This window comes from Gavialis gangeticus, unplaced genomic scaffold (assembly GCF_001723915.1).
Source record: "Gavialis gangeticus isolate Ggan-Ray unplaced genomic scaffold, GavGan_comp1, whole genome shotgun sequence".
NCBI lineage: Eukaryota > Metazoa > Chordata > Crocodylia > Gavialidae > Gavialis > Gavialis gangeticus.
In genome coordinates this window covers 54,416,780-54,432,584 of record NW_017728992.1, presented here as the reverse complement: position 1 = coordinate 54,432,584, position 15,805 = coordinate 54,416,780, and the positions used below count along the sequence as shown (strand labels likewise).

Below are 15,805 nucleotides of genomic sequence, written 5' to 3'. Positions count from 1 at the left end.
CCCCCCCCCCAAAACCATATTTTTTGCAGATACCAAAAATGCTTCAGGAGGTTTCTTCTTCAAATGGACAGTACAATAATAGCTCCTTTATCCCAGAGGCTGTGATGGAGGAAAATGGGCAAGGGGCGGCTGAAGTTAAGAATGAATGGATGCAAAGCTGTCTGATAACTCTGAGACTGAAGCTGGTTTTTGTCAGCAGACACAATCCAGCATGAACTCTCTCTAGCAGGGTGTTCTGAGCCTGCCCCCAACATGGCTTGTGCCCAAGTCATTTTGTTCAGGACTAAATTCACTCTGTATTGCATTTTCCACTTTGGTAGGAGAGAGAGGGGAATGAAAGCATTAACGCCACCATAAAGGAATGGTGTGACACAAATACTATACTCCCTAAGCTTTCTTCAGACAAATAGCCATTTACTTTAAAAACAAGAAGCAAAAATGAGGGTGACAGAAATAAAAATACAGCAAGAAATAGGGGAATCTGTGCATAATTATTAAAAAGTCACTGGTTTGTGCGTAGACACTTATGTCACTCCTTTGTTTCTTCTTCCTTTTCCTGCAAGCGTCTAAACATAGCAAAAGGGTTGTTTGGAGTTTGAAACAAACCATTTGTTAGTATGCAGGAGGAGTTACACCCTTTTTTGCTTACAGAGGTAATTTCCTTGGTATTGTACTAAGAAAAAAGGAAGAAATAATTACTGTGTGTGGGTCAATGTACATAGGCATACGTGCTCTAGAATGTTTTTGTACCATTTCCCTTAGAGAAGTGGGAGATTCGTGGCTAGTTAAAGCTTTTTCTCATTCAGTCTTTTATGTGCAAGCATAGCTTAGCAAGGAGTTGAACTGATGGCCCTGCACTGCAATGCCAGCACCATATCAGTGAGCCTTTAAAAAAAAGCCTGTTGGATTTAATTCCATAACCTATCATTTAATTTTCCCCACTGTTTGCTTCTGTGTTTGCTTCCCCACTTTTTACACCTCACACAGTCTTGTTACCTATGTCACTTGCCATGTTTACTCTAATGGAGAGAATGGACCCTTCTCTCCTTGCCTCTTGCCATCTCTCTCCAGCTGCTACAGCCCCATCAGCAATGCCTCTGTTTGAATCACAAGTATCAGAGCATCCCTTTCAACTCCCCACACTGAAGGAAAAATAAACCAAAGAAAAAACAGCCATTCTTCAAAGAACCTAATGATGCAGACAGGTACCCAATTCTCTAATTTCAGTAGGAAGAAAGTCCCTAGGCACTTTCAACAATAGCCACTAGGAATTTGTCTACCTAGTTATGTCTAAATATCTTTAAAGCCTGGCTCAACAGCCCATTGCCATCTGTGGGAACAAATGGTCTCATGGTCTTGTTCCTCACTTAAAGTTTGGCAAATAAAACATTTCACTGATCTTACCACATGGCAGCTCTTGCTCTTGGTCTGTCTTCCCTGTCTTTACAATAGTGAAATCCAAGGTTTGCAGTTTGAGGTGCTACTGTATTAAGTGTCTTAAAGCAATCACAGCTGCTTGCCTAAGACCTCTTTTAAAAAATGCTAATGACAAGTCCACAAACTCAGAATATCGGAGGTTGTATCAAATTTAGGGATCCTGACATCATTGTTGATGGGCAAAATACCTGACCAAAGAATTATTGCATTTCAGTGTGCCATTGGCTATCCCTCGATACGAGGAGGATGTCTGTCAGGGCAGAATTACTGGTGAGTTTTAAGGTGGCTGAGAAGTCCAATCTGTGCTCTGTAAGTTTTTCCATAGATGTGGCAAGTGGTGCCTTGGAGGGGGCACAGCTATTGGCTAGGATGTTGCATGCTTTCCTTTTTCTTCTGCCATTTCTCGGCTTCCTGAGCAAGACTGTTCTTTTCATCTGGTTCTCTTCAGGCTGCACCTTGATGTATGGTGCAGCGCCATTGAAACCTGTTACCAGCCAGGACTTCCCAATTTATAGGGTTGATGCCACCCTTCTTAAGGTATGCTTTCAGGGTGTCTTTGTAGTACTTCCTCTGTCCTCCACGGGTCCTCTTACCATGACTAAATTGAGAGAAGAGAACTTGCTTTGGGAGACAAGTGTCAGCCATCCGCATGCAATGGCCAGCCCAGCAGAATTGATGAAAATGTGTACATTGTTTGGGATGACTCTTTAATCTGCATGTGTACAGAAATGATCTGTTTACATGTTAATTCTCTCAAGTAGGACTCCTAATGGCCTGGCATCAGCATGCTTTACCAAATCACTTCTCTTATAGCACATGCTCTAACTGAATTTCTAGACAACAGCCATTGAAAATAGCCTTCTCCTCCTGCTCAAATTGTGGGCACTGGAGTGTTGATGGCTAGACAGAAGTTCTGCATTTTTTCCCCAAAAACCTTAGAGAAAGCAGTGCTTGCAGGGGTCATCTTTGTTACACTTGTACCGAGACTTAGCACAAAGGGCCCGTTATCTTGGCTGGAGTCTCAAAGTATTATCAATAGACAGCTAGTGACTTATGCTAATAATACAATGTATGGTAGAGCTGCATAGTACAACCAGCGATTTACTGTAAAGGCCAGGAGCACTTGTTAGATAAGCGCTGTTACACTGTCATAGTACAGGAAGGATTCAGAGCACTGCCAGTGTACTACAGGGGGACCACAGCTACTTGTAAATGTATTAAGAACTTAGAGCCTGAAGGGGTCTCTATCTTGGTCTAGATGCCTTCTGCCTGGAACCAGAGGGAAGATGGGATCTGTAGTACGGTTAAAGAAGGGGGTGACTGAAATCTGTTCCATTTTATGAAACACACTAGCCTTCCTCAGCCGACCAAAATGAAGGTACTCTAGCTTAGAATCCTCAAAATACAATTCTCATTTTCCTCACAGATAATCCCTGTACCACTGCCTCCTGACAGACCATCCATATGAAGCATGTGTACTGCAGGTTCTAGCCCATTATAGATAGGTTATTGCCTTTTGCATTAGGAATATAAAGGGACTTTAAATTTGTCCTTGCCAAAATAAGCCCAACAATTTTCCACATCAGCTCTACTACCAAGTGCTATGACCAAAGCAGAGAACACCTATTGTTTTGTCTTCACATTTCAAGCCTTATTTAGCATAGTGGTCCACAGACAATTAAATTGACCAAGTCTTGCCTCAAAGAGTAAATCTAATGAAATCCAGAATAACCTTTTCTGCTCAATAAGTACATGAGGTCCTGAGGAAGGCCTATAGGGAAGCAAAGGCTGTGGTACTTACAATATCTTAATAGTCTTCCTATCCATAGGCTTGAGTCTTAGATCAGATACAATCTGTCTACCACCTGCTGCGTGGAAATAGGATGGCTGCCAGCTTGGCACCTGGGGATGTAGCATGTAGCACCTGTTTTCGCAGCATACCTTAGCTTTCCCTGCCTGCACCAAAATACAGAGAATACTGGCTGGGGAAGAATAAGTCCACATGGAATATTCAGACAAGGTTATTTGGGTAAATGTGACGAGAACCTCACCTGCCTATGTCCTTAGACCAACACGGTTACGACCAATACCCCTAAAATATGGAATATTCAACATATGAAATATTTGCACTGTGTGTATAGTACTTCTGGAAGCAAAGGATCAGTTAAGGAGCTTATTGTATTCAGAGTCCTCCTAGCTTTAAGCAAGCATTGTATAAAGTCATCAAAAACATAATAGTATCCATTTGCCTGTAGCTACACAATCCCCTCTGGGTCAATTATCTGCCTCGTATCAGTCCTTCACACTGACAGGGCTGCTGAGAGCTGTTTCTAAAATGCTAATCTCCATATGCATTTGGTGAGATTGCTATGAAATAACAGAGAGCCAGTTAGGTTAACTCACCTGCCTCAGTTGACACTGACAAGGAGCCAAAAGTGAAGCAGCACTTGAAGCAGATCCAGAACACTTTAACGTGCTGCTAACCAGATGGTGAGAAGGTCACTGGGACCACGATAATAAGCAACCAACAGGTTTTTGCATGGGAATTTTTATTTGCTCCAATTCCAACACAGCTCAAGATTTTTTTCAGCATGCTGCTCCATCATACACTTCTAGAGGCCCAAATGTCTGTGATACAGAAACATGCAGAACAAAGCCCGAGTTGTCAAGGTCTCTCAATACCTTTAATCTTTATATACACATATACGTATACATTTAGGTTAGTAATTTACTGTTGATTTATTTAAAATGGTGATGGCTCCTCTGCAGTCTTCCTCCTGCTTGGAAAACTCCACCTTCAAAAGGTGCTCTATTCAACGGCCACAGCTGGCTAGACTTGGTATCTAAGTACCACAGTGACAGGTACATAAGAAATACATGTAGGTGGATAACAGATAAATTAATTTGGCTGAACAAGCTGGAGTCCCTTTTCCCTTCTAAGCTTCTTAGGGACTAACTTAAAAGAAAAACAACAGATTTAGAGGGTTGTGACGTAATATGTCAGATGGGACAAATGTGTTTTATTAGCTGTGCTACAGGATAAAATTACAATGATGTAAAGACAAGGACCAATTTCATCCCTAGTGTAACTTCATTGAAATATCTGCATGCTGCTGACAAATGAAAAGAATATACCTGTACTAGGGAGGAATTAAAACAAGAAATGCAGTTCTTTTCATTTGCAACATGGTTAAAAATGACTTTCCTGTCTATCCAGGGCAAGATCAAAGCCTGTTTCCTGTTAACTGATAATACCAATAAAAGACAAATGAAGCGAGAGTTAGCCTAAGTTTTGAGAGCAGGTTCCTTCATTAAAAAAAAAGTGTAAACCAGTCCTGCTTTAATCTTTTGTGAGTTGTGAAAGGCTTATCTATCTTTGGTATGCAAATTTGACAAAGCGCAGTCTTATAAGTACAGGGAAGAAAAATGTGAGGGCGTTTGCTTATCAGAAAAGACTGAACAAGTGGAAAGAAAAATCTTGTTTTGAATTTTGAAAGGTCTTGGGAGGGAGTAAAACACTTCCAGTAAAAAGCATTTGACACTGTGCCTTTAAAGGAAGCAAAGGTAAATCCACAAGCCAGCTGAAGCAAGCCACATCCCCTCTTGCAATAGATTAACGACGTTTCTTTCATGTGTACTGTATCCAAATATTTTAGCTAGAGCACTTTAGATACAGTACCTATTATATTTTTTCAAGTGCTTACAATTACTTTATAGCTGTTTCTGTTGACTGCCTTCACTGAGAAGCAGGAAGGCGTGGAGCAGTGGTTGTCAACACATTTGGAAATATCAGCAGTGCCAAGAAATGAAATGTTCAGGGCGTTTGTGAGGGTTCCAAGAATGTCAGCATGTATTGCCTGCCTACTTTTCATTGAATGCCTAGTTTGGCCAATTACTCAGTACCGAATGTGCCAGACAATCATGCATATAGAAAAAGGGAGGGACAGGAGGGAAGTATGTTTGGTCTGCATACAGAGAAAGCATATTTTTAGAAGACATACCTGAGCTAGCTTTAAGCTAGCTAAGCTGGGATACTTTTAGCAGCTCAGCTGTGGTAGCATGGAGTTCAGCATGGGTTGAAAAACCTCTCCAAGATCTTGCGGAACTGACCCATGCTGACCTCTATGCTACTACAGATACATTACTAAGTATGCACAAGCTAGCTAGCTCAGGAAGCTCTACACAAGTCTCGGTGGTTGCAGCGACTGCAGCATTGACAAACTCTTACATGTACACAGACATTCAAGTAACGTGCTCCTGGTTATTTAGGATAGGAACAAGACAGCATATGATTGGACAACACCTCACACACTAAGGCCATATTTCCAACTGGAGCCTTTAGATAGTTTGCTAATAACAATATTTAAATAATGATGAAATGATACATTTGTTAGAAGTATTCCTCGCACAGAGAGAACATGCCTGTGCCAGAGAGATACTCTACAGGGGACATTTTACCTGCCTGAGACAGTGCCACTCAATGTTTCATGGTCAAGGAAGATTATAGAAAAAATAAGAAATGGGAAATCTAGATAAGAACCATGAGAGAAGCCTGGTTCCTTTGGTTGACAGTTTAATTGATAATTATATCCTTTATAGTCCTAGTCACCTATTCAAACATTACCTAGCTCAGCGTTTTTCAACCCATGGGTCACAAGAATATATGAAAGGGTTGTGAACAAACTTTAAACATGGATTCTCCTTTAAAGGAGAAAAGTGTGGGAAACCATGGCTTTTCCTTTGCTGGCAGAGTTCCAGCCTGCTTGGGGCCCCCCATGCCCTACACCACCCCCTACCCCACAGACCAAGGGCTGGGGGCAGCAAGTTGGGAGTGAAGGGCACTGGGTCAGGACTGGCCATTAATGTTTACAGATGGGTCCTGGCACAAAAAAGGTTGAGAACCACTGACCTAACTAATTCTCACAACACCTCCATATGGTAGGTAAGTATTGTCATCTTTATTCTACAGATAACAAAACTGAGGCAAGGAGGTGAAGTGACATCCTCCAATTAGCTGGAGGAATAAGATGCAGAACTGAGTCTAACTCTGCAGCTCCTGGCTTCTTTTATGTTCGGGCTAGCCGACTACATGAAAACCATCCTTGTTATCAGTGCCCTGGCACTCTCTCTCAGGTAGCTGGTGTTCTTGGGAGAGCTCTCTATAGCATTGCTTGTTTTTGTTTTTAGGAAAGAAATTCCTTTTTGTGTGATGAACAAAAATGAGTGTGTGCATGCGTGCACATGTATATTCAGAATCAGTTTCTATTCCTCAAAGGAAGCTGGAAACAGCCCTAACAGAATTCTGTTGAAATTCTAAGTTGAAATTCTAATTTGTGTTCAATGTCTTGTTCCCTGGTAGAATCTTATGGCAAGAGCCTTGTATGACAATGTCCCAGAGTGCGCAGAGGAATTGGCTTTCCGCAAGGGAGACATATTGACAGTGATTGAACAGAACACTGAAGGGCTGGAAGGATGGTGGCTCTGCTCTTTACATGGCCGACAAGGCATTGTTCCAGGTAACCGCGTAAGACTGTTGATCGGCCCAGTACAGGAAAGTCCATCTAGCCATGACGTGTCCAATTCAGGATCAGCGCATCAAACTTTCAATCAACAAAAGGTCTATCAAGTTCCAGCCCCATATGCTTCAGCTCGGGACCCAGTCTACCAGGTGCCGCCTTCCTATATGAATCAAGGAATCTACCAGATACCTACTGGTCATGGTCTACTGGGACAAGATATTTACCAAGTACCACCATCTGTGCAGAGAAGTTTAGGCAGCATGGATGGTTCACATATGCACAAGGTAGGTGCATTTACACAGCACAACAGTGGAATAATAAGAAAACACACTGAGCCTGAAAATTAAAAAAATTACAAGCAAGAGCAACATTCTGAATTTTCACTGGTATGAATAACAGTTGCATTCTCTCATCCCTGTGGAAGGTTTAGCTACATCCAGTCCCTCCTTCTGTGTGTGCCTGGAAGCTGTCAGAATGACCTTAGGACAGCCCAAAACATTTTTCTTCAGGCAAACCTCTAGTTATCTTGTTTAAGTAAATAAAATTACATGCAATCTTGCTGGAGAGGTCCAGATGGGATTTTAAATTGAAAAAAAAAGGGGGGGAAACAATAGATGCAGAATGCCTCTAACTCTGGAGAGCAGCAAGTTAGATAATGCTGAAAAGAAGGTATACTTTAATATAAAGTCTGAGTCAACACGACGTTTATCATCCAGAACAGTTTTATATGCCTATTGCATGATGCAAGGCAGTTACCTTTCAAAGCTGGGTAGGAGAAGAGCAGTTTAAAGTTCTTTCTACTCCAAATGATGTGGCAGAGATTAAAAGTACAGCTGTCGGTAAGTCCTCTACCTTTAACATTTATGATATTCTTTACAACTATGGCTCAATGATGTGTATTGACCTGGAGCAGACAGGGAGATGAGGGCAGGAAGTGCCTGGCTGGAAGGTACCATGGTTTAAACTTTCATCTCACAGTTTATGTTGGCAATACAGTCAGAGTCTTTTTGTAGATTCAGCCTTTCCATTTCAGGTCTTTGGAAAAATCTTTCCAAGACTTGGTTTTGTATTATAATCTTGTTTTCATTGGTAATAAGCAGTAAGAAAAGAGGAATCGTAAAATCATTTCAAGTCATGCTGTTAGGAGGTTGGCTTGCGGGTTTGTTTGGTTTATTCTCTTTGCAAGAAAGTCATCCTTTTGCATAGCGGCTCTACAGGTAGATAAAATTGCCATCTGAAAACTATCAGCTTGCTTCACAATGGAAATATCATTGTCACTTGAGCAGCTATGCTGTCTTTTTTAATGGGAAAATCCACATTATTTCTCCCTCTTCTACATCCCTACTTGTCTCCCCACCAGGGATAAGATTTAACAAAACTTTATTCAGAGAGGCCAACCTGGAGCAGTATAATTAAACAGCCTCATAAATGGCTGAAAGAAGCCTCAATTAATAGTATACGCAGGGGGCATAATTGATGAGTAACTCATCTTAGGATGCAGGTGTACAAAATGTTTACTACATAGGGTGTGTACACAAGTTACATTTTTCACGTGATGAGGCCCCCCAAAAGCACTCTACAGCCATATTGTTACAAATGTTCGCAGCTACAGAAATCTTTTAAAATGGCTGACTGCACAAAAATGTCACCCTTGTCTGATGAGCTATCAGATGACGGGACTCTAGGGTAAAACCTATGTACACATTCACAGCAAGGGTTACTTTCGGACAATTCTGCCCATATCCCATACACCCTTGTGCAGGGCTGCGCTCTAGCCTCAGGCAGGTAGCACTTGTCTCCTCTTCCTGCCTGAATGCAGGCTGGACCTGCCCCCAGGCTGTCAGTCACAGCCTCTCATCTCAGCCCCACCTCCTCCCTCTGGTCAGCGGAGCACCACAGCCTCACCAGGGGGAAAGAAGAGGGTATGGTGTCTCTTCCTGCAGTGCCTCCAGGCCTGGGGAAGTGAGCAGCCTGGCTGGGCACGCTGCGGGGTGGAGGGGGTCTCTCCTGCCTGCTTGCTCTTCCGGCACATCTGAGTGAGCACAGGGGAGAGATCCCTCCCCCCCGCCATGATGTGCCTGGCCAATCTGATCACTGATCCAGTCCCAAAGGAACAAGCAGTGGGGAGAGACCCCCTCCCTACACAGTGCACCCAGCTGGGCTACCAGCTCTCCCAGTCCCAGGGGCACTGCAAGGAGAGACATGGCCCCCTCTTCATGCCCCCCAATCAGGCTGTGGCTCGGCTGGCTGGAGGGAGGAGGTGTGGCTGGGATGAGAGGCTGCCACTAACTAAGCCCAGGGGCAGGGCCAGCCACAGTGGCTGCAGGCAGGCAGGCTGCTTGGCTATGGCTGTTCAGCTGTTCTCAGCAGTCTCTGGAAGCCCCTGGAGCCAGCAGAGCATGCTGGGAGGAGTGCAACAGCACCTCCTGCCACCTGGCCTCAGACAGTGCAAGGAGGCTCTGAGCCCCCCCGCCCCAACCAAAGGCTGAACAGCTGTTATGTTCAACTGAGCTGTAACTTTTAGCGCTTTGTATAAAGCGTGCAAGGTTCTTTGAGCAGATGTGATCTCTTTTATTAGACCAACTAAATAGTTAGAAAAAAGTTCTTTGTAACCTTTCAGGCACAAACACCCTTTGTCAGGATGAAGCACAAAAGTTAGAGTGCAATCACAAGTGCCTTCCTGCACTTCTTTGCACACCACTGGAAAGGTGGAGCAGACATAAGACACAGCCCTACTATGTTGTAAATCCCTTAGGTCTCGGGGGAAGGGGAAGCTACCTCTTGAAAAATATGCAACAACTTTACTAAGTAATTAAGTTGCTACATGGTAGGAGTTGAGTGTCTGCTCCCCAGGTCCATTTCATCCTGGGGTAGCCCTTTGTTCAATGAAAACTGATTCCTGCCACCACCTAGTGGTCAGGAATGGTAACAGCACCCACTGCAAGCTGTCTTCTTGGGAGATCTGGCTTCACAGTGGAGATACTATTCACTACACGCTAAGTTTGCTACTGGCTAAAATCTGGGATAAACTGCTCTATAACAATTGTGTTGTATACCAACAGCCTTTCGTCTGACTGTACACAAGCCAACTGGGACCATACTGTGTTGTCAGGCCTCGCACAAAGCTCCCATTGGAAGCAATAAGGCATTCTGGTTACAAAATAAATGCATGTAAATCTCCAACTATAGTAAAGAGTTAAAGACAAACTTTTAGGCCTAAATGCAAAATTCTTATTGTGATGCAAAAGCAGAGACACTAAAACACCTGTTTCCTCTAAATTCTTGGCTAGACTTGGACTTCAGAAAGCCAGGGTATAGGCAGGCAAGGTTCTCTGGGTAGATGTGATATCTTTTATTAGACCAACTAAATCATTGGGAAAACTATTCTCTGCAAGCTTTTGGGCACAAGCACCCTTCTTCAGGCATAGGAAGACTCTGCCTAGGGTATGCATTTTTCTGGACATGATAATTTTCTGTAGAATATAAAGGCCATTTATTTGACTGACTTACAGACTGCTTAGCACTAGCTAGAAGGAATGACTCCACTTAAGGCAGACCTGTTTATGTACTACTGTGAACACAAATTAAGTTCCTTCCTAGGTGCTTGCTGAAAGCCAGGGTAATAGTTACAGACCTACTACTGAGGAAGGGATTACTCTATGACACAAAAGCCCGGTCCTGCCATCCACAGAATCGACATGACAGGTACAAACTCAGTTTGATTGGCCTTCTCCAATTAAATGCAGACAGCAAGCATTACATGTTTCTAGTTCCTGGAGTTTTTCTTTCTGATTGTAAACAAAAAGATCCTTTATAAACCATAACCCACAGTGCCATCAGAAATCCTAGGGTGGAACAGAGGCAAAAAGTAAATAAAGGAGCCTTTTTTTCCTGCAAAATCTTCATTATTTTGCAATTTATTTGTTCTACTTCTGCATTAACAGAAACACACTGTAGCCACAAAACCTCATTGCCTTCATAAAAGAAAGGGAACCTAAAACCCAATTAAAAAGGGAACAATTTCTGCATTTGCTTTGTTTGACTGAAAGAAGCAATCTTTCATTCCAAATCCCTGTTGTCAATGGATCAGTAAGCCAATATTTATGTATTAAAAGAGAGCTTGAAGTCCCAAACATGTGCTCTGGGGCTCCTTGCTTTGACTTCTAGAACGAGGGATCCCTTTTCCCAGACTTCCAACACCTGCCTCCAATAGGTTCAGTGAGCTGCTGGGCCTGCTTTCATTAGCAGAGACTCTGCTTATAAGTGTGCAGGTGAGTTTTGGCAATAGTAGCTGAAAGGTACTCTGATCTAGAAGAAGTATATTACTGTGCAGTTTTCATATGTGCAAACCCTCTCACTTCCCAGGGTAGCAGAGGAGGCCACAGTTTCAAAGGAACCTGTGAAGCAGTATCAGCACCATTTATATTTGGACCATTTTTGCATGCATGGGTCTACTTTCTCTGGGCCAATGTAGGGTCTAGCCTGCATGCAAATGTTACAGGGACAGCTTAGGAGCTCCTGAGAGGCAGGACTTATTCCGGATGCTGATTTACTATTAAAGCCAGATGTCATGAGCAGGTAAAGACTTGCTCAGGTAAGGTGCCTAGTTCGCAGGAAAAGGGAAAGCAAGTCAGAAAGGAATGACAAAGCAGGTAATTATGGTGAGGCACTGATTTTGGAATACAACATTATTTAGAACATGGTAGTGTCAGCTTCTTTTGTCAAATAAAAAACATCCCTTTAAAAAAATTATCTTAAATATCCTGAAATGATGATGGATGACTTAAAGCAGTGGTTTTCAGCCTTTTTTGATTTGTGGACCCCTTTAGAAATTTCAAATGGAGGTGTGGACACCTTTGGATTTTAAGTGTGGGTATTCACATATTTGAATTGATCCTACTCATCTTCCACAGATCCTTTAGGCATAGTCCACAGACCCCCAGGGGTCCACAGAGCACAGATTGAAAACCAAAGGTTTACAGTAACTTTCACTGGTAATGACATTTCCTGGTCCTCTTGTGGTTCCTCACATCCAGTAACTGTGCCTGTTAAAGTGAACAGTATCCAAAGAATATAAAAAAATAAAACCTCTCTCTTAGGAATATTTTCCTTTCCTAGTTCTGTTTTCCGGCTCTCAGGGGGGAAGGTGAGACCTTCTAGTTTAACTGACAAGTCTGGCATTCAGGAAACTGGGGTTTTGTCCCCAGCCAGAGACTACCATGTCATCTTAGGTAACTACTTTGTGTTGGTTACTTTATCTGCCAACCTGCCAATACAAGTTGTGAAATACAAATACAAGGTTGTGAAGCTAAAATTTGTTGCTATGCAAATTGTTTTGAGATCCCTCAGCTGAATGGTGCTATGAAACTGCAAAGTATATTTTATATGTACAGTACACGTTGATTTCCCCAGTTTAGTGATAGCTCTGAGCACTAAATTAATGGCTAAAAACATCAATAAAGAAAACATGTCTATAATTTAACAAAATTTTTGTTCCTTTGAGTATGCCTACATCACACCATGCAGTTCCGGGGAGATATCCCAAGGTAGTTATTATGAATGTGCCAGCTTTTGTATTGGAGTTTACTAAGTGTAAAGCAGAACCATATAGCGATACCCAAGCTAGTTCTAGCTTCAGAACCAGAGCCAGTATAGATGTGTGCAAAATATGAGGTTTCAAATAATAGGTTTTTTCCTGTGGGAATTGATACATTTCAACAAAATTCTCTGTCAGGAAAATCGACACAACATATAGCACAGCAGCACAGTTGTGGGGAGGATACCTTGTTGCATTGTGGAAAATGGAGGCATCTAGATCTGAATTACAACTCCCATAGGGCATCATGAGGATTTAGGGAAATGCAAAGATTTAATGGGCAGTGGACTGTTCTACTGCACATTCATGCATCATGGGAAAAAAACATGCTAATGTGCAGTAGAATGACTCCACTACCCATTAAGTGTCACAAAAATAAATGTTCGTCTTTGCTACTGTGCCTTTACCTAGTACCTCTTATTAGAGGTACTAAACTTAATGCGCAGTAGCAAAGGCGCATTAACAAATGTGTAGATGTGTCCAGTGCCAGCTAAACTCCAGATGCTTCAACGTTTTATAGATGAATTTTTTTCAGAACTGTTCATTTCAGGAAATGCTCTGGTATTTCAATATTCCTAAAGTATCTAAAGCAAATAACACTGAACTGGAAAAACAACGTTCCTTTTCCAAACTTAGAGCATCTGCACAGGGAGTTATACTGAGATAAACATTAAGGGATAGATATTCTGATACATTTCCAAGTGTGGGCAAGTCTTCAAAAAAGAGAGTCACCACTCCACCCTGCTGTAGCCTGCAACCTTTTCAAACTTTTCTTGCCACTGGTGGAGTTTGGGATAAGCAAGGAATGCAGGAATAGGCCCTTGCCCTTGCTTACTCCCCGATTGTCCTGTACTTATCTAACAATTGCTGTTGGTAGAGTCCACGAAAAAGCAGAAACAGTGCCCCAGATCCAGTACCACCCTGACAGCTTTGGCACAGACATCAGCAGAACAAGCCAGTTCAGCCATGTTTTGACATTCCTCCTCCCAATTAAGCAACAAGTACTGTCTTATTTGGGAAGAAATGAACAAGCACATGACAGCTGTTCAAGAAATTTTCTCCCTCTCCATTATCATGATCTTTTAGGTCGCTTATTAGTTTCATTCTCCCTGTAACTCTTGAGGGGTTATACTCTGAGCCAAGCAAAAGCAGCATTTGTTATGCAGAGACATTTTCACATCAAAGGAAAGAAAACATTTGCACTATTTGTAGTTTGCTTGCAAAACCTATTTGCATTCAAAAGACATAAAAACATGCCCTCATTTTCCCTCAGTCTGAAATAGCACAGTTTCCTGTGACGGGGTTTATTTCAGAGACCCAAGCAACTTATAGTCCCTCTGTCTCTCATTTTCATGTCACAAATTCAGCTTTGGGGATGTGTAACCTTTGTAACAAAATATTGCTTCAGTGTTAAAATGTTAAACATACAGCAAAATTGCTGAGGGCAGCAGGAATTGAAACATGAGCCTCAACAATTGGCGATTTCACACAATGTGCTGAAAGGATGAGTCCCTCCAATTTAATGCAGACTGTTCGTAAATAATATAGCATGCAACCTTTTGATGCATGTGTGTGTACTACTGTAACTTTCCATATGAAATGAGCAGTGCAACAGGCATTCATATAAATGAAGCCTGGCCAATTATTAGCAGTTCATCTGGATTTTGTGGTCTCTTCAAAAACCACTTAGTGAAGAAACCCTTACCCACAAGTCAAAGTAAGCAGTAGTTAGTCACTGATGTGATCTATAAAGATATATTTTAAGATAAAGCTTGTGTTTTTATTAGACTAAGTAAATAAATGAGCTCAACACTATTCCCAATCTCTCCCTAGGCAGGAAGAGGGTTTTTTTTTGGTTTTTTGGGGGCGGATGTTTTTTAAAGTCAATCCTATTTAGAAAACACAAGACACACTCCTCCCTTCCCCTTCCTGGTAGCATAAAAAGGTCCCAAGCATGCAGTCTAATCCATACTCCTGGACTCCTACTGAGCATGACAGTCTACCCACATAAATCTGAGTGCAGAATCAAGCTTTGACTTTTAAAACCCAAACTTATAAGCAAATGTTCAGCTATTAAAACATACCAAGAATGTTTTCTTAAGTGTTCAAATAAATTAATCAAACACTGATTTTGGGGGAGATTTAATTATTCCCCGCAACCAACAGAAACACAAATACAACAGAAATCTCTGGTTTCTCTGAACCAGAAATAAAAATTTACAATACAGAAGGTGCATGCTCCCAGCCTAAGGCTTTGCCTCCCTTTGTTGAGGTGGGATAGTCATATCATCATCAACATTTTGTCCGTCCCTAGTCCAGGCAGTCTTTGTGTATTAAAAATGTCCCGTTTAAAATATTTTGGGCCAGCAATCATAATACTAGCACTGACTCACATTATTAGTTAAAACTTCAGCTCCAAATGAAACTCAAACAAAAGGAACTGCTTTTGAGCACAAAAGTGTATTTTCCCGGGACAGAATGTCCCCAGAGAATTGTACAATAAGCTCCCTGCTCCCCCTGTCTGATCCACTCCCCCACAATTTATTCATTTTGGGCACTCCAGAATGTCTGACTACTGTATCACAAAGCACTATGCTGCATCAGATCCTTAACCTTTTCGGCCAAGGCATGAGGTCACCAAGTATCTGAAATGAGCAACTTTCACAGAGGTAGGGACAATAAAGCTGTTGAAAAGAGTTTAGACAAGTATCGTTTCCTAAGAAATTCACCCCCACCCACACACATTAAATACTGGGTTCTTAGGACAATGGTGCATTACAGTCATTACTCTCCTCCCTTAGAAAAAAAACCCCTTGATACTTAGAAATATTGTTCTGACTCTCTTTGTCAGTTTCTATAGGCAGGACTGAATTCTATCGAAGACCAGGAAATAGCCCCCTTCCCCAGCCAACGTTGCTGCTGCGAAAATGAGTGTATCTGACCAGCGACTTTATTGGCTGAAGTCCCTACAGCAGACAATGGTGGGAGCAGAATCAGGTCCTGTAAGGACCAGGTCGTAAAAGTTTTTTCCAGTAAAAATGCAATATGCACTTTATCCTTTTCCTCTTTTAATGCCTATTCTGCAATGCCTGCAGGAAAGTTTTGCATCTCTCTGCGTGCATCCAGAATTGGAAACAGCTGAACAGCATCAACAATAACTAGAATGTGCAAAGAATCTGGCCCAGCTCACCATCTGATACAGATGATTGCCATTCCACTTTAGTCAATAGCATTCTGTTGATTTAGGCTAGAT

At 42.0% G+C, this 15,805-nt stretch overlaps 1 protein-coding gene across 3 annotated transcripts in view; it reads left to right on the top strand.

Moving 5' to 3' along the window:
- NEDD9 (neural precursor cell expressed, developmentally down-regulated 9) overlaps positions 1 to 15,805 on the top strand; it is a 201,556-nt gene that overhangs the window by 160,896 nt on the left and 24,855 nt on the right. For all 3 annotated transcript variants that reach the window (XM_019522602.1, XM_019522610.1, XM_019522592.1), the window contains one exon: positions 6,797 to 7,240. In XM_019522602.1, coding sequence (XP_019378147.1) covers positions 6,797 to 7,240 — 444 coding nt within the window. The remainder of the gene's footprint in view (positions 1 to 6,796; positions 7,241 to 15,805) is intronic.